Source organism: Buteo buteo, chromosome Z (genome assembly GCF_964188355.1).
Source record: "Buteo buteo chromosome Z, bButBut1.hap1.1, whole genome shotgun sequence".
Taxonomy (NCBI): Eukaryota; Metazoa; Chordata; class Aves; order Accipitriformes; family Accipitridae; genus Buteo; species Buteo buteo.
The window spans coordinates 4714905-4739336 of record NC_134204.1 but is presented as its reverse complement, the minus strand read 5'-3'; the positions used below and the strand labels follow the sequence as shown (position 1 = coordinate 4739336).

The window sequence follows — 24432 nt, the reverse complement described above, 5'->3', positions numbered from 1 at the left end:
GCTGGTAAAACCCAGCAGCAAGGAAAGGTTTTATCTCTCTTCCTTCCCCAGGAGACACAGGCTGTAGCTCGGGCGTGGGTGAACCCCGTAGTGTCCCGGGCACCTTTCCTGTGGTCCCCGTTTGGCCGCCACTGGTGGCTGTGGAGGACTCTGGCTGACTTTGCGAAGGAGCGGGCGCTCAGTGAGGGGATGGCTTGGCTGGGTTTCAGCGGCGCATTTGTGATTTCAGATGCTTGGCAGCCTGCAGCCCAGCTTGGAAAACGGGCGTTGTTTAAATGTTACTTGGAAGGTGAAGTTTCTATATATTCCTTTCTGCAGAGGATGCTTAGCAATGTGCCCACGGGTGCCACCGTCAGATGCATGGGGATGGGCTCTTGAAAAGTCATTCTCCCAGTCTGGAGCTGGAGGGAAACTTTTGGCCCAGGGCTGGGGAAGAGATGGGAGTGGGGACGGAGGAGCTCCGCTCTCCGTGCCAAGAGCCGGGTGAGGGAAGCCAGCCTGGAAGCCCTTACGACCCAAAGTGCTCTCACAACCAGCTTTTACTTTGACACAGGAGCATGGCTTGGGGTCGCTCCTGCTGTTTGCTCCAGCGCTGAGCTAATTTCCTCCCATTGTCTTTGGGGAAGCGCAAGTGCCGCAGAGGGGAGGTGGTGGTGGTGGTGACGGTCCCCTGGAAACTGGGGCGCGGGGCTGCACCGCTGGGCCCCTCTGCAGCTGAAGGAGCTTCTGCCGCTCTGTTCCCCGGTGATCCTGTCTAGAGATGTCCCACCGAGACTCCCGTTTCTCAACTGCATTTCTTCGTGGTGGAGGAGTTCTTGCCGCTTCCCCGTGGAGGTAACTAACGCTGAAATCATTTCACTCTTGGCAGCGGCGGTCAAAGAATGATAAAACAAAGCCAAAGGAGCCTAGAAGAGGCGCTGGGCTGTACTCCCTAAATTCCTGGAGCCAGTACCACCTCTTACCTTTCCTTCTCCCTTCCTAATCTTACAGCCCATCTCCCTGAATATTCAGAATGAGTCCCCTGGTATATCTCCTAATCTGGCATTTAAAATCTCAGGCAATAAAGCTTTCACCACTTCACTTAGGGAGACAATTTTCCAGCCTACAGTTCTCCATTCAAAAGCTTTCCACCCTGATCCTCAGCTTAAACATGCCCTTCCCTAATTTCACCCCATTAAAATCATTAGCGTATCACCAGTCTTCTCCCTTCATGCCACTTACTTCATTCAAATATTTACAGATCACTAATGTCTCCCTGCTTAGTTTACTAATTCCGTTGTACCTATGATAGTCAGAATTTCTTTTTTTTCTTTCGTAATGCCTCCAGCCTGCAGATTCCTTCAGTCGTGGTTCTTTCAGCTCCTTTCCATTTATCACTCTTCTTGCAAATGCGAGGCAGATGCTCACCGCCCTCGCCTGTGTCGTTATGCTTTTCTGTATGCCATCCAAAACTGCAATGCCTGTTCCTCGCCGCCGTGTCCTAACGCCTGTGCAACAGCATGCCGTCCTCCGGGTGTCTTTCAGGAGTCATGCCTCCAAAGCACATCCTCCCCTGTAAATACAGATTCTGGATTATTTTCCCAGAAGTAGCCGGCCAGATTGTGGAAGCTGATTTTAGTTGGTGGCAGAGCACGGCTTGAGCCACGTAGGAAATCAGAGCAGACTCTGGATTCGAGCCCCCAGCAGCCCCACGCGGGGCAGGTTTTATCTTTTCTTAAGTGCGGATTTTGTTAGCGCCCTGCTTGTTCCCTCTTCTGCTGACACCGCCAATATTGGATGCACCAACAAGGCTGGTGCTCTTGCAAAGCAAGTTTCTTACATGTTTGGTGAGAAATACCTTGCAAAGTACTGTTTTAAAAGAGAATCGTGAATTCCCGAATATGTAGCTCTACTCCTACCTGAATCTCACTCTTATTTCTCCTCAGTGTGATAAATTCTTCTGAGGTCGTATGTGATGTCTGTCTTTGTTTTGCACGTCCATGTACGTGATTTGGGGGGAGGAGGTAGATGCCCACATGTGTTTCTATACAATCAACCCTATAACGATTCTGTGCCATGACCAGTGGCTGTGGAGGAGCAGGATCCTCCAAGGGTACAGCATCTGCTGTACAATGCACGTTCAACACTTGAATTTCCCAGGTGCTTGTAGGCCCCGATCAGAATTTAGGGACTATACTGAAACGATTGCTGCCACGTTTTCAAATTGCCAAGCACTACCTACAATGTACTGTGCAGTTCTGCAGCATATATACCCCGGGGCTGCAAAGCCAAATACTCTTGATTAAGAAACATCAGAACGACGTTTACTGCGTGCATTAGAATGTCGCCCTAATTGCACGCCATGCTGCTCCCACCCAGTCCCCAGGCCTCTGATCTCAGGGACCGCAGGAGCGGGATCACCAGGATCAGCGTTGGAGGGAGAACGAGCGTCGGCCGAGGGACCGGTGAGAGACGTTTGCCGGGCTCCTGCCGCCTTCGCCCGCGTCTCTCCCGAGCTCGTCCCTCCTCGTCAGCCGGCCCGTGTGCTGGGGGCAAGACGTTTCTTCCTCCTCGTTTCCTTCTGCTTCCTCCACTGCTCTTTTCCTCCGGCCGCGCTCGCTTTGCCCGCTCCTGCTTCGCCGCTGGGAAACCAAACCCAGCGGCGTGCCGTTAGCCCGCAGCCAGGTCTCCCTCCCGCCTCATTTACCTCAGCGATCCTCTACGGCGGGCGACTCCACGTCGCCAACAGCCCCGGCGACGGCTGCCGGCCGCCGTTCCCCTCCCGCCATTTCACCCTCACCACCACATGCCTCTCTCCGGCCGAAGCCGGGCGCGTCCCCTCAAGCGATGGCACCCCACGGGACCTGCGTGGGGGCTGCCTGAAGGCTTCGTGGCGGGGGAGGGCCGTGTGCGAGCGTCGCGGGTGGGAGACTGCGAGGGCGGTGGGTGACAGCCCGCCCGCCTCAGGGCGCCGCGGGAGGGAGGGAGAGAGACGGAGAGGGGGGGGGGGCGGGGCCCGCCGGCCGCGGCGCCGCTCTTGGCCGCGGGGTGGCGCTGTTGTCGGGCGGCGGCCGCTCTTGCGCGGCGGCTCGGCTGCTCCGGCGGCGGCGGCGGCGGCGGCGGGAGGGAGGAAGTGACGCCGCGCAGCGGAGCCCCGCGGCCTCCGGTGACATTCTCTCTCTGTGGCGTCGGGGGCGCAGGGCAAAGGTGGGGGGTGGGGGGGGGGGGGAGGAAGGAAAACCGCGGCGGTAACAACAAGGCTGAGAAGCCGGCTCCTCTTCGGCCGCTCCATGTCCCAGCCGCTGCCCCCCGCGGGGGAGGCCAGGAGGGGCCCTGAGTCGTTGAGGTGAGTGGGGCCGGCGCGGTCGGGGGTTCGCTCGTTTGCGCTTCGCCGGCGTGGGGCCGGGTCGGGCCGCTTCGCCTCAGCGGTGGTGGCGTCGGAGCCGTGGCCGTTAGCGCCGCTGTGTGTGTGGAGGAGGGGGGGGGGGGGTAGCGGCCTCGTCGTCCGCCGTCCCCTCGGTTGTTCCCCTCAGGGCCCGGCGGGAGCGGCCCCGGGGCGGCTCGGAGGGGCCTGGTCCCAGGGGAACCGGGTACCCTCCGCGGCGGGAGAGGGGTTTCAGGACAAACGTGGGTGCCCGGTGGGTGGCTTTTAGGTGTGACCGACTCGGTGAGGGGTGACCTCCATCAGGGCCCAACTCGGTGCCTGGGAGGCAGGAGTCCAGCCTAGCCGCCGCTCTTTTTTTTTTTTTTTTTTTTTTTTTTCTGTCCTAATCTTACCCGGAGTCATCGGATGAAAGCCTCGCCACAGCTCCTGGAAGCAACTTCTGGCCACTTTGTGTTTCCCAGGACTTCTGTAACGCGTCGTGGGATGGCGTTAGCTGTTGGGGGGGAAAGGGCTTTGAAAAACAAGGCGTGTAATCGCTCTAGTTTTACGCTTCTCTAGGTTGGGTTTGTTGGGGTTTTTTTTTTGCTGCTTTGTTTACCTTGGATGATGTGGGGGTATATATTTTATGTGGAAAAAAAGTTCAAGTTGTTCGTTGCTTATCTAGCCTGAGTTCCCCTTGAGCTCCTAACATCTGATGGGTTGCAGATGTGGCTTTCAGCGACACAGCCGTCCGAGGAGGATATAAAATTTAACTGTGCTACTTGTTCTCTTTAAAAAGGAAAAAGGCAGTCTGAGCAAACTTGTAATATTTTAACTACTTCCCCGGTTCCAGTATGGTAACTTCCCTTGCATTGAGGTTATTGGACAACTACTTAAAAGGCCACTCTCTGAAAGACTTGGGGTTTGGTTTGGTTTTTTTTTTTGTTTACATTATGTAGCTGGTAGGGAGAGCTTCCCCTTTTGTTAAGTAGCATCTAATTGTATTTATGTCTTAGTTTGTTAATAGTGGAACAAGGCTACTTGTATTAAAGTTTGTAGGTACTTTTGTGAAACCGTAACTGCAGTAACTTGGTTAAACAAGGTCTTGGTTGTAACTAGTTACACACCGTAAACCAGCACAAAGTACCTAACAGCATTTCAAAGGCTGAAGAAACCTGTGTGTAGAGATGCTGTGGCATAAGTCAATCCTGTTTGGTATTGGTTTGAGGTTTTTTCCACTGGCAAGTAATTCTAGCTTTTAAAAATGAATGAGTAGTAAATCTTTGAACCCTTGAGCATCTCTTTAAAAATGTAAAATTTCTCTGAATTCCCCTCACCCACCCCCCCCCCCCCCACCCCCCCCTCCAAGATTCTATTTGCTTTTAAGTCTTCTCTGGTACTTGCCAAGCACAAGACTGAAAAAGTTTCACTTATAGGCAAGTGCTAGCCTATTTCCAGTTTTCAAGCTAAAATTTTAAGTACAAACAGTAATAGCTCTCCCCTTAGAACCACAAAGAAAGGTTAAATTTAAAATATTTCTCTTAAAGCATCTTACATTGCTTAAGTCTATTAAAAAACTTAATGTTTGACCTTGAGGTGGAAACTGGGTATGGTGCTTTTTTGAGGTCTTCATCTTGTGGTTCTCCTGCCCTAGTTAACACCTGTAATTGCTGTTTCTGTGATACGAGAGCTGAAAGTCAGTCAGTCACAACAGTGCAGCTTCCCCTGTTGCCCTGGAGGAGGGAAACATTGCCTTTGTGGAGCGAATATGTTGGTAATGAGCTCTAAGGAGAACAGTAAGTTGCTTGTCATGTGTTTGCTAAACCCCAACATCCCCCCCTTATACGTGTGTGATTCAAAAGCAGTGAGATGAATGAAGTGCAGAGAACTCGGCTGTCCAACAGCAATCACTTTTAAGCATTGTTTTCTGAGTATTTCTCACATCTAGTCTTCTAGAGCAGTCTGGTGCTGGCAAGAGAAGCTCCAAAGGGGAGGGTTATGTGGCTACTAAAAGCTAGTAAAATACTGCTTTCTGTGGTTCTGGTATACCAGTAACACTGGTGTTTTGTCTAGGGGATTAGGAGGAGGGACAGTGGGGGTGACGGAAGGTAGTACGTGAGTTTGGGCAGCTGGTATTTATGCTCGAGTATGAGGATAACAGTTCTGACTCATTTTTAAACACTTGAATTTTTAATTATAATGTGTCGACTATTTCTGTTTGCTCTTCAGCCTAATTGCTAGTTGGCATCGTGAAGAGGTGCGATGAGAAATTCCTGAGAAATCAGGAAGAGGAAAGGACTGTGGTCTTCTTACACAGTCAAGCGTTATGATGTGTATTGCAGTACAGCCTGGCCATCTATGCTTGTGCTAGATAAGTGCATGAAGGCTGCCTGCTTGGTAGAAATTAAAGCACACAAACAAGTTGGGAAATGAATGGATACTTTAAACTGGGTACTGCGGAGGGAGGGGAAAGGGGAAGGAACCTGAAGGCAACCGCAAGGCAGTTGAGAATGGTCGATATGGAGTGGTCACAACACACACAAACCAAGGACTGCTCTAACTGATAAAAGAGAGGTAGGAAGGGTGTTTGTGTATGTTTGACAAATGGGCAGATCACGCTGGCAGCTGACAGTGTGGAGGAGGTGAGGATTAATGAGGTAAGATAAGATTGGATGAACAAAGAGTAAATATAGAGAATCATGAGGGGCTTTGAACAGTAAGCATTAGCAAGATAAGTTGGTGTAACTTGATCAGAGCAACAAGAAATAATTGCCTTGGTTGTCCTGACCTCCCATCTCCTTGCAGTTTATTTACCTTTAAAATGCAGGCTACTTTGCCTTGCCTTGATTTTGTTCACTTTCTTCGCTATCTTTTGTATATTATCACGTCAACTCCCTGCTCCACCAAGGATGTATGCCCATCTATGACCCACCTGTATATCAACATCTCACTTAAACATCTGCTAATGAGATGGGAGTCTCTATGTACCACGCTGTGAAAGCAGCCGCAGACGGAACATTTGCAACTGTCTGGTTACCCTCTGACCGAAATGTCACCACTAGATATGTTAAAGCTTTGGAAACTTTTAAAATGAGTAAATAGTTTCAAGCAACCTCTATATAGTTTTCTATAATGCTTCAAAGTTAGTGTGTTGATGGTACTTTTTGACAGAATTGGGTCTATGGTCAATCTCAGCTTCTGTGTTTTTATCTGCAGTTGACTAAATGACTTAGAAAACTGTAAACATTGACAGAAACTGAGCAGCAGATTTAATAACACATTTACTAGATCAGAGTGAAAGATTTAAATACCATAGTTACAAGCGTATAACTCGCACGTCAGAACAAGCACTCTGGAAAAGAAGTACTAAGACTTGAAAATTTTTGCTGGCTTGAATGTCATCGGTAGCAATGGGGAACCAGAAATGAACCAGCAGTGGGAGAGGGGGACAGGTGTAGTGCTGGGAAAGAGCTCTGGGATAAAGTTGTGTGGTACGGTGCGTGTCGCTGCACAGTTGCAGCTCCGAGAGAACCTGAGGCTTACGTGGCAAGGAAACCACTTTTGTCTTGGTTTTCTAGTACGTGAGTCAAAGTTCAGCAGAGGATCGACGCTTGTGCCTTTAACTTTAGCGCTGTAACTCAGGAGCAGCTGAACTGTTACAACAGCAGAATCTGTGGCAGCAAATACTATTGCAGGGAACTTAGTATGATTTTCGTGGTGATTTGTGTTGTCTTTCTGTCGCATCTTTGTTCCAGGTTTTTAATGCATAATGCAGTTCCGAGTCTGCAGCTTGAGGTCGAGAGTGCAATGTCTACAAATGTGCAATTCTGAGCAAAAAGAAAACTGAATGAAAGAGACTGTAAATGAAAATGTGCATATAGTGTAAATATTAGCCTCTGCAGTTGCTTTCTCATAACAGAGTACATCTCTGAGCTAGGCTGGAGTGACTGATACCTTGTCACTTGCTCAGTGTTACTGCTAAGGGTTAGAATTTAAATTTGTGGTTGTCCGTTCCCACTTGTTAGTGTTCCCTCTTCACATGCCTGATCAGCATGAATAGAGGCTGTACAATTTCTCCACGGATATGACTTACTTTTCGCAGTTTGGGCACACATCGATTACTCATTCAGGACTGAAAATGAGATGCGGCTCAGTCGCTGAGGTGTTGCTGTTACACCGCTGCAGATGCATTACTGAATGCACAGGGGGGTCAAGTAACATGCCCGTGGTCATCTGGTGAGTCAGCTTTAGATTCGGAATGATCCAACCTAATATCCCTTTTTATTTAAGAAGGTATTTAGGGTTTTATGTCAATTTGACCACGTATTCTGTCTCTTGGATGCTCAGAAATTAAGTAGCAGAATAGTGTACATGCTTCAGCCATATCATGCCTTGTGATATTTGGCCTCCAAGAGGACAGCTTAAAAGCTGTTAGGACTCAATCTGACAGGTTGTTAATCATAAGCAGAACAGGTGGTCACTTTCTAATTAAATGCAAGTATTTAAGACTCTTTCAAGCTAGCATTTTTGTTTCAATGTACATGGATCATGGATTTTACTTTATAGTGAGACTTCTGCAGTGTCCTGCACAATGCGCTTCTGCTTTGATGCTTCAAAATTTCCTGGAAATGAGCAGGAAGAGCCAGACTGTGATTGGATAAGTGTTCTTGCTATGTTTCTGCTGTAATGTCTTGTTTCATGGTGCTTGGTCATTAGCTTTTCAAGACTTATTTTAGAGAAGGCAGATTTCACTTCCATTCATCCAATATGGGTAGAGACCAAGTGACTCACAGGAGCAGAGCTGGGAATAACTAAGAGCCAGACTTTATAATACGAGTTGTCTGTGTGATGATGCAGTTATTACCGTTTCAGAAATTTGTTTTTCATTGGGAGTATTGCATTTCCATGGTACCAGTTTGAGGTTGGCACTGTGTGCTCCAATAGTATTGTCAAACGTTGTGAAGTAAAAAGCAGCAGCTTAACATGATAGCCAGGTAAGGTTAAGACAGTATTGTTCTCTTGTACTGTGGATTTCTCATCAGCTGGTAATCTCCGGACTCCTCAGCTCACTCTCCCAGTTCTTGCTCTCAGGGAGTGCCAGCTCTTGCTGGAGGGACAGTTCTAAGTAATCTGGCAAAAGAAAAATTTTAGGGAAGAAGGGTTGGTAAAGAGTAGGTCAGGAAGCTGTCTACTAATTCCATATGCTTGTGGTTGGAAATACAATGTAAGATAAGGGGGGTTTAGAGGCTGTCTCCTAGTGAAGTAAGTTGGATGAAATGCTGGTAGCCTGAGGCTTCATTGTGTTTAGTAAGATGTCTTTTGGAAATGAAGCTGTCATTGTGGGTAGCAGTGCCCGTGAGCTGAATGACTGATAAATACAATTTGAGTTGTCAATAGCTATGGTTCCTCCAGAGCTGGTAATACTTTTGATCAGCACTATGCAAAATCTGTGAGGAGTTACAAAAAAGCCCATTTCTTTGAGTATTGTTTTAAAAAAGCCTTTAAGGTGAAGTTTTATTTTCCATGGTTCCAGTTACTGATATTAATAAGTCATCATAAAGGCAATTCACAAGCTTTGGGTCTGTTCACTGTAATAAAGGAAATCCAGAAATTGGTGAATACCATAAAACTAAGCTAGGGAAGTTTAGTGACTATCTTGCCAGAGTCAGCTAATTATTGAGGGCTTACGAAGTTATAGACATCGCCTCAATTTAAAGTTGGTTTGATAACAGACACTTGATTTCCCTTTTTTGTTTTACAAGATCAAAATGGTTTTCCTACTTTTTAACACCTGTAGTGGATTTCACTGTTTGTCTGTGTGGAACTCATCAAGGTACAGCAATAATAAGATTCTGTGTTGAATGAACAGAATGGGGTTGAATTAATACTCATGACTTGATGCACTTTTTTCCTTCTATTCTTTTGCTGGGGAAGTTGTATATATTGTTTGTCTCCTGTTGCTAACCATTAGTTTTATTCTTATGAAAGCTCTGCCAGCTGAGCTTCTTTTTCCTAAATCAAGAACAATAATGTAACAAATCATTTTGGGGTAAATTATGCTTTTATTTAAGGGTCAGTAAGTTTAGGGTTTTGGGGGGGGGTGTGTTGTGTGTGTTCCCCCTCCCCCCCCCCCCTCAGTACTTGCATGGTACTGATGAAAACTACCTTTTAATTTTCTTTTGTTCTTTTTATAGCTGGTAACTTGGTATCCTTTTACATGCTGTTATTTAATTTCTGTAGTCAAATATATGCAAAGTCTTCCATATGTTGTGGGAAAGAAATGTCTGTTTCCTGGTCTGTCTGTTATCCTCTCAAAGTAGAGGTCAGATTTCTTCATCTTTGCCAATTGGGAGTAAACACTGTAGGAAGAAGTATCTGCTAGTAAAACCAGTGTTAGAGGCATTATTCACAAGGCACATGTAACTGGCTTTCGACCTAATCAGTTCTGTTTTTTGAAATACCCAAGGTGGCTTTTGTTCATTTTTAGAACCAACCTGTGTTTACTTCATGCTGGGTTTTTTTCATCTGTTGTCAAAAGCTTATTCTAAATTAACCCTCTCCTGCACTGTCCTTTTTCTTTACCAGGCTTTGTGCTCCTTCCATAACAGACCGTGCCACTGTCCCTTTAATTCTGCCAGTTCCTGCAGATGTTTGTCTGTGGCTGTGGCATCCTACAAGAATTTAGCTTTTTTGTTGCTTTAGTTTCTTAGGAAAGCTCAAGTAAGAGTGTTAGGATTTGTAAAGATACAGACTCAAAGGTTAGCTAACTTGAATTAGCTGTGCTCTTGAGTATGGTTCAGTGGCACGAGCGAGCTTTCTTGGTGAGAAGGTAGCGGGTTGTTTCCAGTGAAGCTACCTATACCTGTTGCTTATTGAGTCCTAATTAGGTCATGATAGACCAGTGTCATGAGTGCTTTCTTCTTCAGGAGCACTTTGGACATGTCAAGACTATGGTATTGATTGTTAGCAATCTTGTGGATGTTGAAATCAATTGGGACCTCTTATTACTGGTCAAAAAATGATCAAGGGTTTGGTGTCAAGAACAGCCCAACAGCAGTTGGTATCTCACTGCTACTAAAATTTTCATAATTGGAATGCAATGTGACTTTGCCTTTAGTGTATTGATAGCATTTATTTTTTCAGTAATATACCTACTGCAAATTCATGTTGCAGTATTTAGATTTTATATTACGAGCTTAATAATTAAAGAAACAAATGAATAATATTAGTGGCTTGTGGGTGAGAAAATGACTTCAGATCAGATCAGGGTTTGGTTGGCTTACAGCTCCTTTCCAGCCTTCCTGTAGAATTTGGGCATGTCACCTGATCTCTCTTCTTCAGTTGGCCAGACCATAAAATGGGTATGTTACTGCCCTATGCCAGGAAGATACCGGCTTAAAGCAAAGACACAGTACTGGTGTTGAATTAAAGTATTTGAAGCTTTGAAATACCTGAGGGTCAGTTTTGTTTATTTTCTGTGGCGAAGATACGTAAAAAGGTCCGATTGTAAAATACTTACGAACTGTAGAGTCACTTAATATCTCTTAACTTATCTTTGTTAAATGGCTGTCATAAATCCATACCGCTTCTAGTTTGGTGACTTGAGCTCTTGGATAGCTGTAAGAGATGGGGAGATGCTGGCGAGTCGCTGCGTGAGCTGTGGAAGTGCCCGCAAGACAGCCCGGGCGGTTGTAGCGTCGGTTCGGTAGGCAGCACTGTTACTGGAAAGGAACGTTATGCAGAACTTGACAAAACAGCTCTCTTATCTGCTGAGACTATCTTTCCTCCTGATGTCAAGGGTTATGCAATTTTGGAGTGGTGTTTTGCAAGATCAGGTGAACGGTCCAGTGCTCTCCCTTGCTCCAGGCCTGTCACTGCTGTCTGTTGTGTAAGATGCTTGCCTTGCTGCCCTTCTGGACCCTGACTCCGATCTCATCCAGCCAACTAGCCCCCTGTTAAGGTGCACAGCTTTCCTCTGGGAAGTTGAATTACAAAAGAACTTGATGGGTGCTAACTGGCCCAGCATGTAGGCAGTTCTGCCCAGCATGTAGGCAGTTCTGCCCAGCATGTAGGCAGTTCTGCCCAGCATGTAGGCAGTTCTGCCTCTTAACAGTGCCGGTGGACTACCAGAAGTGGACTTGAGGGCTCCTGGAACTGCAGCCTGTGTCCCATGGCACTCACTGCTGCTTCAAGATTCCCAAATAACAGCAATTAACGTTTGTGCCTGTCTGTGCTGGACCGGCTTTGATTTTTGCAGACGGCAGCAGCACAAGCCCTTCTCGAATGAATACTGCAGTACTAAGATGACTTTACTACTTCGAAGTTACATTGCAGTTGTCCTCATCTGCCTGTTGGAGCTATTGGTGGCTAACACAATGTTTGATTAGTTTCAGGATATTTCAGATAACTGTTCTTAATAGAAAGAAAATCTGTGCTCTGAAAATCAAGATTAATTTGTTACTGTTATGCTCAAGCAATTTAAAATGTGGCTTTTCTGTGAGCATTACTTTATTGACCATTGTAGAACAACAGACCAACATTTCTTGAGGAGAAGAGGTCTGTTTATATAGAATGGCATGAACCAGCGGAGGAAGCACAGAATACATTTCCTTTGAGTAACAGAAATGGATAGGTAATGTGGGAAAATTTGTTAAACTCAAAATCTTAGAAAAAGATGGTACATCTGTATGACTATCCTCAGTAGGGTGATCTTCTGCAAGCTAATATATGGCAGAGAGAAAAAGAAATGAAGCATGGCAATCCTAGCATTGATTTCTGCCACTAGTTTTGTTGAAAGAATAATGAAAAAATACAAGAGCGAGTTGCTTAAATTTTTTGGAACAGATAGCAATAAAAATATGCACCCTCTAATTTTTAGAGTAGAGAGCATTGTGAACTTTAAATTGCTGCACACTTGAGAAAAATGGTTTCACTATGAGGAAGAAATGAGGTTTTTAGAAGGCTAAGTGCAGCCAACCCTGTGTGCCTTTATCTGTATGCTAATGAATTTGTTTTTATGAGGACTTTTTTTTTTTGTGGGATTCCAGTGCAGCTGGTGAATGTTTCTGGAAGCCTGTGTGCAGGCTTGTGAACTAACCCATAGCTGGTAGTTACCTTTCATTTGAAAGAGGCAGAATATGTGCATTAAGCATTACAATGCAAAAACCTGTATTTAAATGTAAAGTCTTGCTTCTTATTTATGATGAAAAATGTTGCTTTTCAAGGTTGCAAAGGATGCTCAGCAAACCTTTGTTTTAACACGTATACTTGTAATTTTTATTCAGTCTTGGATGATTTGTGTATGCAGCCTGTTGAGCACTCAGTAGGAGCAGCTTATTTTTAACCTTCATTTGTTTATGCAAAACCAGTTGAAACACAGCATTAGTTTAATCCTTTCTTCTTTTGTTTCACACAGCAATTCTCTTACCATGTTGGTTGTGAAGGGTCCTATTCTTTAGGATTGCTACCAGGCCTGATTTATGAATCATCTGATAAAGAGCCAGCTCCACTCCCAGAAATGTGCCTTAGGTAGAATTGTATGCCAGTGAGTCAGCTTTAGGGCAGCATTTTCAAAGGAACACTATATAAATTACACAGTATCCATGTGGGGGTGGCTTAGTGTTATGAAAAAATCTGCTCTAGAGCATCGTGCACACACATCCACACAGAGCTGAGTCAACTGTCTTGAGTTAAATTGGGTGCTGGTCACACTTGTGTTGTTTTAAGTGCATGGGTATGTGTGACACTTACATGAAAATAAAAAAGAATGTATGGTATCTCGGGGAGGAGATGAACAAGTCCAAAAGACAGCAGTTGGGAAGTCCAGAAAGCGTTGGTACATCTACATTTGTCTGGATGCAGATTTGTCTTGTTTGGTAGAGGTCTAATGGTTTGGCTTGATTAGTTTTTAGTTACTTAGACATCTTGTTATTGGGCATATCTGTATGTGCTGTTTGTACTAGAATGTTACTGGTGAGTTTGCTGAATTAAGTGTGTTGGCTTTTAATGGAAAGCAAGGCGATTCCAAGTAAAAAAAACCAACCAAACAAAAAAAAACCAAAACAAAAAAGAAAAACCAACAACACGCAGGTACAACTCCAAAGGTTTTTGGCAAAGCTCCGGAAGTGGCCAGAGTCACATCTTCAGAGTTATGTGGCTCTGTCAGAAGAGGGCATAGCTTTGGTCTTTGCCAAAAGTTTCTCCTGTATTACAAAGTGGACTTGTGCGTCATGGTCAGCTCTTCAGTACCCAGGTCATGTGCTGCTTCGGTCCTTTCCCAACCCACCATCCTTAGACACATAGTCTATCAAGTGTTTGATTCGGAGTTCTTGATGAGCTTGTCTGAGCATTTACATTTTTTTAAAAAGTCAGCTGTTTCAAATAATTTTATTAGCCTCAGTTGTATAATTTGTCATTACCTCTCTTACACCTCTGATTTATTCCATCTATGCTTAGATATGTTTGGTAAATGTGAGATAATGTAATCCACTGGCGATGGAAATAACCATTTATGTAAGTATAAGCCATTATAGCCTTTAGTTCTGTATAAATATGAAAACAAATTCAGATTTAGATGAAAATACTGACTTCTGTGACGCTGGGGCTAGAAGGTAGTAGATGCTCTGGAAGGATCTCTGTAGTTAGCTGTGTATTCTGAACAGGTAACTCCTATGCAGCAGTGCAGTTTAACTTTTCATTTACATAGTCACAAAAGCTTAAAGAACATACTTGATGTTATTTTCTGCAAAAATGTAGGTACGGTTTCTCATTTTCTTTTTAAATTACAGCTTGCAAATGAATGGCTGGTGGTGCAAGGAGCTAGGTTGTTCAAACTGTTTTCTTTCAGTGCTAGCTAAAATGGTATTAAAAGTGTTCTGCTAGATAATTTTTTTCATTTAAACAGTTGCTAGAGCTGGCATACAAAGGTGATATGTTTGTAAGCAGGGAAAAGAAGTGGTCTGTTGGACCCTGCGTAAGAGGAAACGGGTTGGTAATAAACTAAAGTGACTTTTAACAGCAAGCAGCTATGAAAAACTTAGTACTTCCGAAGTAAGAATCTGTCATATCCACAGCTGCTGAGAAAAAGAGCTGGTTTGCTTCATTCGTTCATTCATGCTAGGCATTCTTTATCATTAATCAGTTCAATAACACCTGAAATGACAATGTACAATTAAGGTTAGGGTGCCATGGTGTTTATTAAGTATTTCAGGCCTTATCATTTGTTTGGGTGAAACTCATTTCCTTCTGACATTGCAGGATATGCAATTATAAACAATAACATTTACTGAGAGCAAACCAAACAAAAATATTATGACAGATGTATGAGTGGCCAGTTATTGATTGATGAACGGCATGCATGCCATCTTTGATATAACTCTTTATGCAGTAGTATGTATTACTTAATAGCATACATCCTATGGTAGTTCTTTAGAAAGCTACTAACACCTCTGTTTGAATTCAATTTCTCATTTTTTAATCATTTTTTATCTTCAAAAATCTCAGAGCAAACAGTGCTGTGAAAGAAACACTCAGTGCCCTCTCCTGTGTCTCGCCGGAACCTGTGGGTTCAAGGTATGATGAGACTGAACAGCAGGTAGTTTTTAATCAGATTTGTTTTTTTCTAAAGGGACGGTTTGTGCTTGCCCTCCCTTCCCTCCTTCCTGCCAGCTCTGGTGGAAAATTTCACTTATTTTCTAGTTTTGTTTTCTGCTGGCTTAGTGAAGTGAATCTATCCAAGAAAGGATGAGCCAGTTCTGGTGCAAAGGAGGGAACATGACTGCGCAGTCATGGTTAGGTAGGGGGTAAAACCCATCCCTGTTAGCGGCAGCGAACTGTGAGATTGGCTGGGCTGTCTCTGCTAATCTGACCTTCAAAATCCTTCTGGATTTCTTTGCTAAAGTGCAGGTTTCATAGTGTACAAATTCTGTGCCTTTACAAATGAGTGCACAATTTGAAAACATTTCCCAGGTAAAGGTACAGTTAGATATTTAAGGGCTTCTGCATAATGGTGTGTTCTCTGGCTGGAAAATAAAATAATTTCTGTTGGAAAAATCTAGCACAGAAGTTTTTACAGAATTGCCTTTTAAAATTGTCAGTGCAGTATCTGTGCATCAGAAAAAGGAGAATGACATTTCTAAGCAATGTCTAATTAAGTATCCATCTGTGTGTGTAAGCACCACAACTTATTTTGCAGTGCTACGTTCTCATTTATGTAAAAAACTGCTCTTTCTCTAGCATGACCTTGAGATTACCTTTTCTAGTACTGTTACTAGAAAAGTGAGTGGCAAGAAAGGAATGGGAGTTCTTCAATATAGTCTCTCTGATCTCTACATTTCTTGAGTAGAACTAAATCAGTACGTTTTTTTCTTTCTTTGAGACAAAGCTTTTCTTGGCATAGATATTTTCCCCTGAACTGTCTGTATTCTTCCTTGCAGCAAAGTCTGTTTGAGTCACGATAGACTTTTTTTTTTCCACTGAGATAAATATGAAGTTCTTATTAATATATATACTAATACTCAAATTGTTGACGTTTAAATAGCCAGTTCAAGGGACCTGGAGAGTACAAATCTCATTAGAGCAAGTATTTTTTTCCATGCACACAGAAACACATGTCAATGTTGACAAATAGACTTTTGTGAAGTTACTAGTCCCTGTGCTGCCTTCTCACTGAAAATATAATTCACTGATCACTGTATGAGGGATCAAACCAGTGTGGTTTGAGTAGGTAAAGAAAGTTCCTACTTAATAATAAAAAAATCTTCTTAAGTCATTGTAATTAGACTGTTAGCAAGGTGTCAACATGTAGATGAAACGTAATTTTTTCTGATAGGCCAGAGAGATGGAAAGGCAAGTGCAGGTGTTCTTATAGTCCCTTTGGGAGCTGTGAGGTAGATGATGTTCCCAAGTAGGACATTGGTGAAAAAAAGAGTCTCTAGTTCACTTCGGCTGCCCTTTAGCTTTGTGTCGAGCTCTGTTCTTTGTGCTCCCCAGGCTAAAACGATGAATAGTGCAGAAGCTGTTCTGCAGTTATTAGTATGAATATTTAAATACATTTCGTTTGGCCAGGCTAATATTCTTCTGGTATGTGTTTGAGCAGCCAAATTTTTCCTTACACGTACATTTCAAAACTCTTAGAAAACATATTTTTCTTTTCAAAGTGCATGACCAGAGCAAAGCCGGGAGTTACACTAGCAGGTACAATACAAACCCCACTGTGTATAACTCTTGGCCAGTCATTCAGTCATCAAATCTGTGTTTTACTTACCTGTATAATAGGAGAATTATTTAATAATGTAGATTTGTAGATGAAGTATATAGAAATACCGATTTTATTACAGTATTGGGATGTGTTTATGTCTTGGAACATGTGTATTCATCATTTGGGTTTGTTGATGCTGTGCTGTGGCCTTGGAAATAAATTGGTCCTTCTGCGATATTTATTGCCTACATTAAATTACCATCTCCAGAAATTCTTCTTCTAAGTTGCTTTCAAGAGAGTTTTACTCAGTGCAAGCATTGGCAAACATTTTTCTTTATATATATATATATATATAGATGGTCCTGTATTTTACACTGTGTATTTTATTCTTTTTTGGAAAGTAAAATGCTGGGTTTACTGTTTGTTTGGGGTTTGGGGTTTTTTGGGTTGGGTTTTTTTTTTTTTCATATTTAGCAGACCTAGAGTTGTCATCTCCATCTTTCTTGTGTTGTCTGATACTAACTAAGCTTTCCTTCCTTAACTGGTGTTTCTCTCCCGTAAATATTTTCATAATTCCCTTGCACTGTTTCATTCATTAGCCTGAAGGAAGCATGAACACTTATTTTAGTATTCTTTAAAAATGAAGTTTCAAAGTGGGTTAGGGCGGACAGGACAACACTGAGCTTTTCACAGCACCTTTTAGAAGCATGGAAGTAGCCTTACTCTCTGCTGCAGATGGAGGGGGGGGGAAGCAGCGTGCAATTACATACGTACAATTACAGGCAGCTCAGGATGGATCAGGAAACTGAAGAAGGATTGTCAGGGTACAGAAAAATATCTCTGAACCATCCATGTTTTCTCAGGCTGCTCAAGTAATAATTGCCTTTGTAGGAATGCATTTTTTAAAAACAGTGGATTAAATCTTACTACTGCTTTTTCTTATCTATGCTTTTTTTGAAGTGGCATAAATTTATCATTTACTATACTTGTAAACCCATAAACAATTTGTTCCATACCATTCATCTGTAAGTGGAATGTGGTAGTTGGAAGATCTTTCTGTTGAATTCCAAGTGAAAATTTAGGTGGAAGGCAATGTGTGAATAATGAATATAAAATTATAAATATTGATCACTAAAACAAAATTTCCCTGAAGGTGCTTCAGGTACTTTTGGGTTGATAATGTGCAAGTTATCAATCAGATAAATAGCCTGGGTTTTTTGTATTTGTACTGAAGCAATGCAATTTATTAAATTATAATTTGAAGTAACATGTAGGATACTGGTGTGGGTGGATACTGTTTCTTGCTTGCAGCCCATACTATTTGATGCTGTTTTCCTGGCTGATTTGAGAGAAACTAGGTCAGCCTGTAGGTTCTCATGCAAGCAGGACTTGTATGGGAGACACTCAAGAAGCACTTGAATGGTGTATTAGATACTCCTAAAAAGTCTTTACGTGACTCACTAGCGTGGTAGTTCTCTGCTGAGAACAAATCTGTGTTACACATAGCTAATGTTTCTAAAGACCTTGCCAGTAGATGTTGTAAACCTGTGTCCTTGACAATTTAGTATCGCTTTATGGTGCTTCTTGTAAATACAGCTTGGTTATGTGAGATCTGCTGGCAGAGCAATTCCACTGGAGAAGGAAGGTGTTTGTAGTCTTGCTCTGTAATGTTCAGCAGCTGCTTGGTTTGTGCTCAAAGTGACTGGATTTCTTCAATGTCACGTTGGTGCTGTAAGTTTGTGAATTACCAGAAAAATGTAGTAGTTTTATAAGGTTGAGGTCCTGTTCAACTGAAAGTAGATTTCTCATAGATATGGAACCTGAACTATATTCTGGTCTGTCCAGGTAGATGACTACCAAGTCTGGGAATTTTCAGGCTGGCATTGTTTGTAAGGGCTAAAATTCTCCATTAAAATATGTTTAAAGATCTAGGTAAAGAAGTTTAGCATATGTTGCTTATAATATATTGATTTAACTTTTCTAGAGTAAAAGGTTAGAAATATTTTTATTATTTTCTGATCTGTTTTGATTATTGTAGTGAGGTGAACCACGTTTAATGTGATTCTAGTACTGTCTTTCATGGGTGTGTAAAAGGAAGAGTAGTTTGCTGTAACAAGATGAGTTCACTAGGAAAAACTAAATGAAGAAACCCAATACGATACCGAACCACACTGTCTGTAGTTGAAAGCAATGAGTGGCTTAGGTAATATTGTGAAGAGCAGGACTAAGTGAGTTATTTGGGTAAATTATTCTTACTGTTCTGTTCTCATGCAGGCTGCTGTGTTGCTGAAGTCCCTGTCTAGTTCACACAGTCTTCCAGACCGCGTGCTCCATGCTTTGAGACCAGGAGGACCTTGGTGTTCTGAAATGAAGATGGAGGCAGTGGGAAAAGCAGAAGAACTTGTTGATTCAGAAGTTCCACCAAAGACTTCTGAAAAGCAAGAGACTGCTCCTGATGAAGACGGACCTATAGAACTCGAGACACAAACTCAGAAAGACAACGTGCCCACTGCAGCAGACTCTGCGGTGCTCTCTTCAATGCCTTGCTTACTGATGGAACTGAGGCGAGACTCCTCGGAGTCTCAGCTAGCATCTACAGAGAGCGATAAGCCAACGGGTGGTCGAGTTTACGAGAGTGACTCTTCTAATCATTGCATGCTTTCCCCTTCTTCCAGTGGGCACCTGGCTGACTCAGATACATTGTCTTCCACAGAAGAGAATGAGCCCTGTCAAGCTGAAGCTGCTGTAGAGGGAGACCCTTCTGCAGTGTCTGGGGCTGCAGTTGGGAGGAAATCCAGGAGATCCAGGTCTGAAAGTGAAACTTCAACAATGGCTGCCAAGAAAAACCGACAGTCTAGTGATAAGCAGAATGGTCGAGTTACCAAGGTAAAAGGTCATCGAAGCCAAAAGCACAAAGAAAGAATCCGGCTCTTAAGACAGAAACGGGAGGCAGCTGCTCGCAAGAAGTACAACCTGCTGCAGGACAGCAGTACCAGTGATAGTGACCTGACGTGTGACTCGAGCACGAGTTCATCAGATGATGATGAAGAGGTTTCAGGGAGCAGCAAGACAATCACTGCAGAGATACCAGGTAGAGGATGTTTTTTAAACTGAACTGTAACGCATCTGACATCGTTTCTCAGCTGTCATGCTAAATTAGATGAGTGACACTTGAGAAAAACCAGGAGAACTGCAGCTCTGTGTAAATTTGAAGACTGCAGTATGTTAACAAGACATGGGCAAATTTTAAAATCTGTTCTGAGGTTTCAGTGCACTTTTGCACACCAGCAAGGCATAGAAATGGTAAATTGGAGGAAGGACTATCTTTGAATTCTGGAATTTTCAGATCTTTTCCTTTGTAAGCCTCTATGAACTCCTATCAGTGCTGTCAAATCCCATTAGATGGTGATAATCTAATAAATACATTCTTAAGATAAGTGGCCAGCTTTGCTTTAATATATTAAGACCACAGCCCAGCAGCTGTGTTAGAAATAACATGGCATTCCTTGTGCCCATGTTACAGTAAGGCGCTGTTCATTATTGCACTTACGCTGCGCTTTCAGCTCTACGTTTCAGTGCATGACAAACCTACTTAGCCTTATTGTAAATTCTTGCAGATCACAGCTGGTCACCTATTTTAGGACGTAAATATGAATTTCTTTATGTAGGTGCCCAAGCTATATCCACGCCTAAATTTTCAACATTTTAGACAAAGCTGTTACCATTTTCCTATGTCATAAGGATCTCTAATTTCTATACATTTAATTTGCTGACACATCCGTGTTAAGATTGGAGGCAGCAAATTATAGGGGCCTTCTTATGATTTTATTAGCAAAAGAAACATGAATTCTTCAAGTTTTTTTTGTCTGCTGAGTCTTTGTTATTTTATTAGCCCAAGTGCCGTGGACAGGATTTTGTGTGAATTATCCTTGCAGCATATTATACCATAGAACCATCATCATATGGCAATCTTCATATGGCAATCAAAAATAAAATCACATAAAAATAAACTTTTTGGCTTGCCAATTTTTACTGGGTTACATGCCTTTTTGCCTCTTGTGCTAGAAGTTGGTTTTCTTTTTTTGGAGATAAATATCAGCTTACATAGGGCAAGAACATTTAAAGGAAAACTGCAATAATGAGTCTTAAGTTGCTGAATAATGTTTTCTAGATGAATTATTTAAAATATTTGCAGAAGATTTTACAAGTAACTGTTTTAACTGACTTGATTATGATGACTGATTCTGTCACCATGAGAACTGGCATTTTTCCCACATACTGCTAGGAAGCAGGTTGCACAAAGGAAGTTAATGTTTATTATTAGAAAGTCTGGGAAAGGCAAAGTCCTCCTATAATTATTGTGTAGTAAGCTTTTAATAGAGATCTAAAATTATTTTTACCAATTTAGTCGTTAGTCAGACTTGTAGCTTTCATAGTTTTGTGCCTTTTTATTTACTATATTTACACTTTGCTAGGCAATTAAAGTGTGATTTAAAGCCTGTAAAATAAGACTATTTCATTGAGTTTTGTGACAGGTTCCTCCCTACTCCCCAAAAAAACCACAAACACACACAATAAATCCCCCAGCTTATATTCTTTTTTTAAATTCATAAAAGTACCTTGTGACCCAGAAAGGCACCACATGGTATTTTCAGATCTGCTTAGATTTCTGACTTCCATTGCAGAGACCTGAAACCACTCTAGGGTACTTTTTCTAGGCTCTTCTGTGTTTGAGCTCTTGGTCTTAACCATGAGATGCTTGCAGCGAAAAGGTCCCATTGCGGTGTACGAAAGAACTTGATTATTTAGTGATGATTACACCAAGGCCCAATTTTACCTGCGATGCAAGATGTGGGAGTGCAACAACAGTCCTGAGGAACAATGACGTTTATTTTTATTTCATAGCACGTATCATCTGCTTGATACTAAATTACATTTAAGATATTAAAACTTTTGAGCTGTCCTTTTGGAATTAAGTGCAATGAGTACCTGCCACACTGCAGTTTTCCTTTAAATAGAAACAACTTTGGTTTGTGGGGAAACAATCTCCAAGTACAAAAGAAAAATATTCTCCATAGAGATAAGGACAAGGTTGGCCAAAAAGGCATCCTGTGCTACTTGTGGGTTAATGAAACGTTGTGGTCTTAACAGATGCAGTGGAGCTGTGAGTCTGAGTAGGAGTCCCAGCTCTCCGTCGCAGTGGTAGGTTCACATGCCATCTGCGATCCCTCTTCTCGGAACTGGCAAAGTGCTTAAATTATTTTTTTTGACTAGAAAGCCATTTTAGTGCACTTAGCATTACACTGTGAGTATCCTCAAAATTTAGGGAATGAACATATAGTTAGAAAATAATACAGGGTATCAAAAAGCATAACTGGAAATTCAGGCCATGAGTGTCCTCTGCACACAGTCAGAAGCTAAGAGGTTTAACTTGATACTTGAGTGTCAGGAAGCTACGATACACCTGTCAGAAGGACATAAGCATGAAAAAACTTTTGCCTATACTTTTGAAAAAAGTCTGTACACATTGATGCAGAAGAGTTTTTTTTACAGGTAGACTGTGTTCCCCTTAGTCTGTGTTTGGACACTTCAGCTGTAGTGTTGGTTACTGTCTCAACATAGCTTATTATTGGGACTGATTTTCAAACATCTGTTGTCTGAAAAATAGCTTTGCCAACAGAGATGCTCTAAAATTTTTAGTGACAGTTAGTGTGGCCTTAATGTGTGAAGGTTATGTATACTCTGGCTCTTAACCTTCTATCAACACACGTAGTGTTACAGAAGACAGTTTGCTTGTGCATGGTCTGAAAATTGAAGTGCCACATTTGAGAATATAGTAGTCTTTCATGTTGTGTAACTGAACCTCTTCCATTTTAATAATGCAGTTAGTTTTTTCAAACCATCCACATCACTGGCTCTGAAATATGTTTGGCTAAATGAGTAAGGTAAAGAAAATGTTCAGTGAAATACATAATAAGGCCATGAAGTTGTGAACTGAACAGTTGTGCAATATAGAGTCAGTTCTCTCTGCTGAACGCAAATGTGGATTAAAATACTGGCAGGCTTGTTTTTCTTCTTGAGAAAGACTGAAGAGCAAAGAGTTGAGATCCTGCTGGTGCTACTTCAATACAAATCTTGTGAGCTCAGTAGGAGCTAAGCACAATATATGTTACGTTGTCCTGAATGCATTATGTGGTGTTAATTTACACCTGAAAATACAGGTTCAATCTAAACTTCATGGGTGCTACTGCAAATCTTTTCACTGACCTGAGCAGTCATAATCTTGAACTCTTTAATTCAGGGAACACCATGATTTTTGAATTATTGCAGATGAGGAGCAATTTCTTATCTTTTAATGATTGAGCCTCTCTGTTGGCATTTAGGATTTTACCATTCTTAAACAAACACCAGATTGTATTCATAGCATAAGAGGATGATCTTTGAGTCCTGAAATAGGTTCTGCTAGACCTGCTACTGTTGCAGGTTTTTCCTTTAAACAATTTCAAATTTGACCATGCAAATTAACTGTGAATGAAATTGGCATGAGAGCAAGTCTGGGAATCAATATTTATTTCTGTGTAAACACTTTCTTTGGAAGAAGGAAGCGGTTTTTAAAAATTCAAATATACAAAAATATTGGCATTTTACCACCATTGTGCTTTCTACAACTCAGGAAAAATCTGAATTGAAATAGGGGTGACTTAAGTTTTAGGCTTTCAAAATATCTGTTAAAAAGTTTGAATATGCAGAAATGCAAAGAGAGGGGCACAGCGTGTGTGAGGGACTCTCAGCAAGGTTACTTCCTCCGAAGAATTGTGCATAGACCTTGAATGAAGCATCTTGCAAGGGATGAATTTGGTTAAAGTAACTCAGAATGACAATTAACTAAGAACGGTGTGGGGGGAAATCTGTTAAGAGTGATTTGCAGTAAGATACTAATTTGAAAATGTCAGCATAATGACACGGAGGAATCTACCGTTGCTAATTAGAATGAAGATGCATCATACCTTCTTAAATTGTTGTGTTGTCAGACTTCCTAAATTAAATTACTTTGGATTTGGTTATTATTTACATAGTACTTAATAGATCCCATAAAGAGACAGCATTGGGGCATTTCTTGGGTGCTGTTTTGGAGGAGGTATTGTCTTGACAATAAGATGCATCTTGGATTCTGACCCCTTTGTGATTGCAAATTTTTTGCCTTTTAACTTGGCATAACTTCCAAAACTATAGAGCTGTAAGTTTACAGGTAGCAAAGGGACCAAATAGATAAATGCTAGCATTTTTAATATAATAAAAATGCATTTTTAGGCTTGATTTCCTTTTTAACCCTGAAGGCCACCAGTAAAGAAAAGATTGAGTAAGACTTGTTATAAGAACTGCAAGGGAAGCATTTGAAACATTGATTTGCTGCTACTGTAAGTTGTAGATATACTATGAATGATGCCTTTTAAAAATAGTATTGCAGGGTAAAATATATTTCAATACATAGTCTCTTCAGTTTACAAAACAATTTTGTCAACTTTGACCATGCTAGTTCATTCTTAATCTTAAAAGCCTAGCTAGTCTCACATACCACCATCAATAGTTTTTATTTCAATTGCAATTAAAACTTAACATTACTTAAAGGTGTCTGATCGTAAGCCTGTGGAAATCAGAAAGACCGCCATTTAGTGACTTGATCTTAGGATAAGATCCCTGACTAAAGATGAATAAACAGAATCATATTGGATGTTCAACGCCGGGAGTATATGAACAGAAGAAATATTTTTTTCAGGGAGGAAAAAGACATTGAATATACAAAAGGAACCACGTTTTAGGAAAAAGGTACCATTTTACTTAATTACTTTTAGTTAAAATGCAGTCGGAGGGATGTAGGTTAGTTGCTATA

General features: G+C 42.0%; 1 protein-coding gene across 4 annotated transcripts in view; it reads left to right on the top strand.

Annotated features, from left to right (window-relative positions):
* The first annotated feature begins 734 nt into the window (after positions 1–734).
* The window catches only part of ARK2N (arkadia (RNF111) N-terminal like PKA signaling regulator 2N), a 48378-nt gene continuing 24680 nt past the window's right edge, over positions 735–24432 (top strand). For 2 of the 4 annotated variants that reach the window (XR_012648947.1, XM_075020360.1), the window contains exons 1-2: positions 3157–3325; positions 18816–19632. Coding sequence is in view for 3 of the 4 variants with exons in the window: in XM_075020360.1 (XP_074876461.1) it covers positions 18909–19632 (724 nt within the window). In the remaining variant the exon portion in view is untranslated. Of the gene's footprint in view, positions 835–3156; positions 3326–18815; positions 19633–24432 lie in introns of those variants that run through there. The other 2 variants (XM_075020359.1, XM_075020358.1) reach the window with 2 other exon arrangements.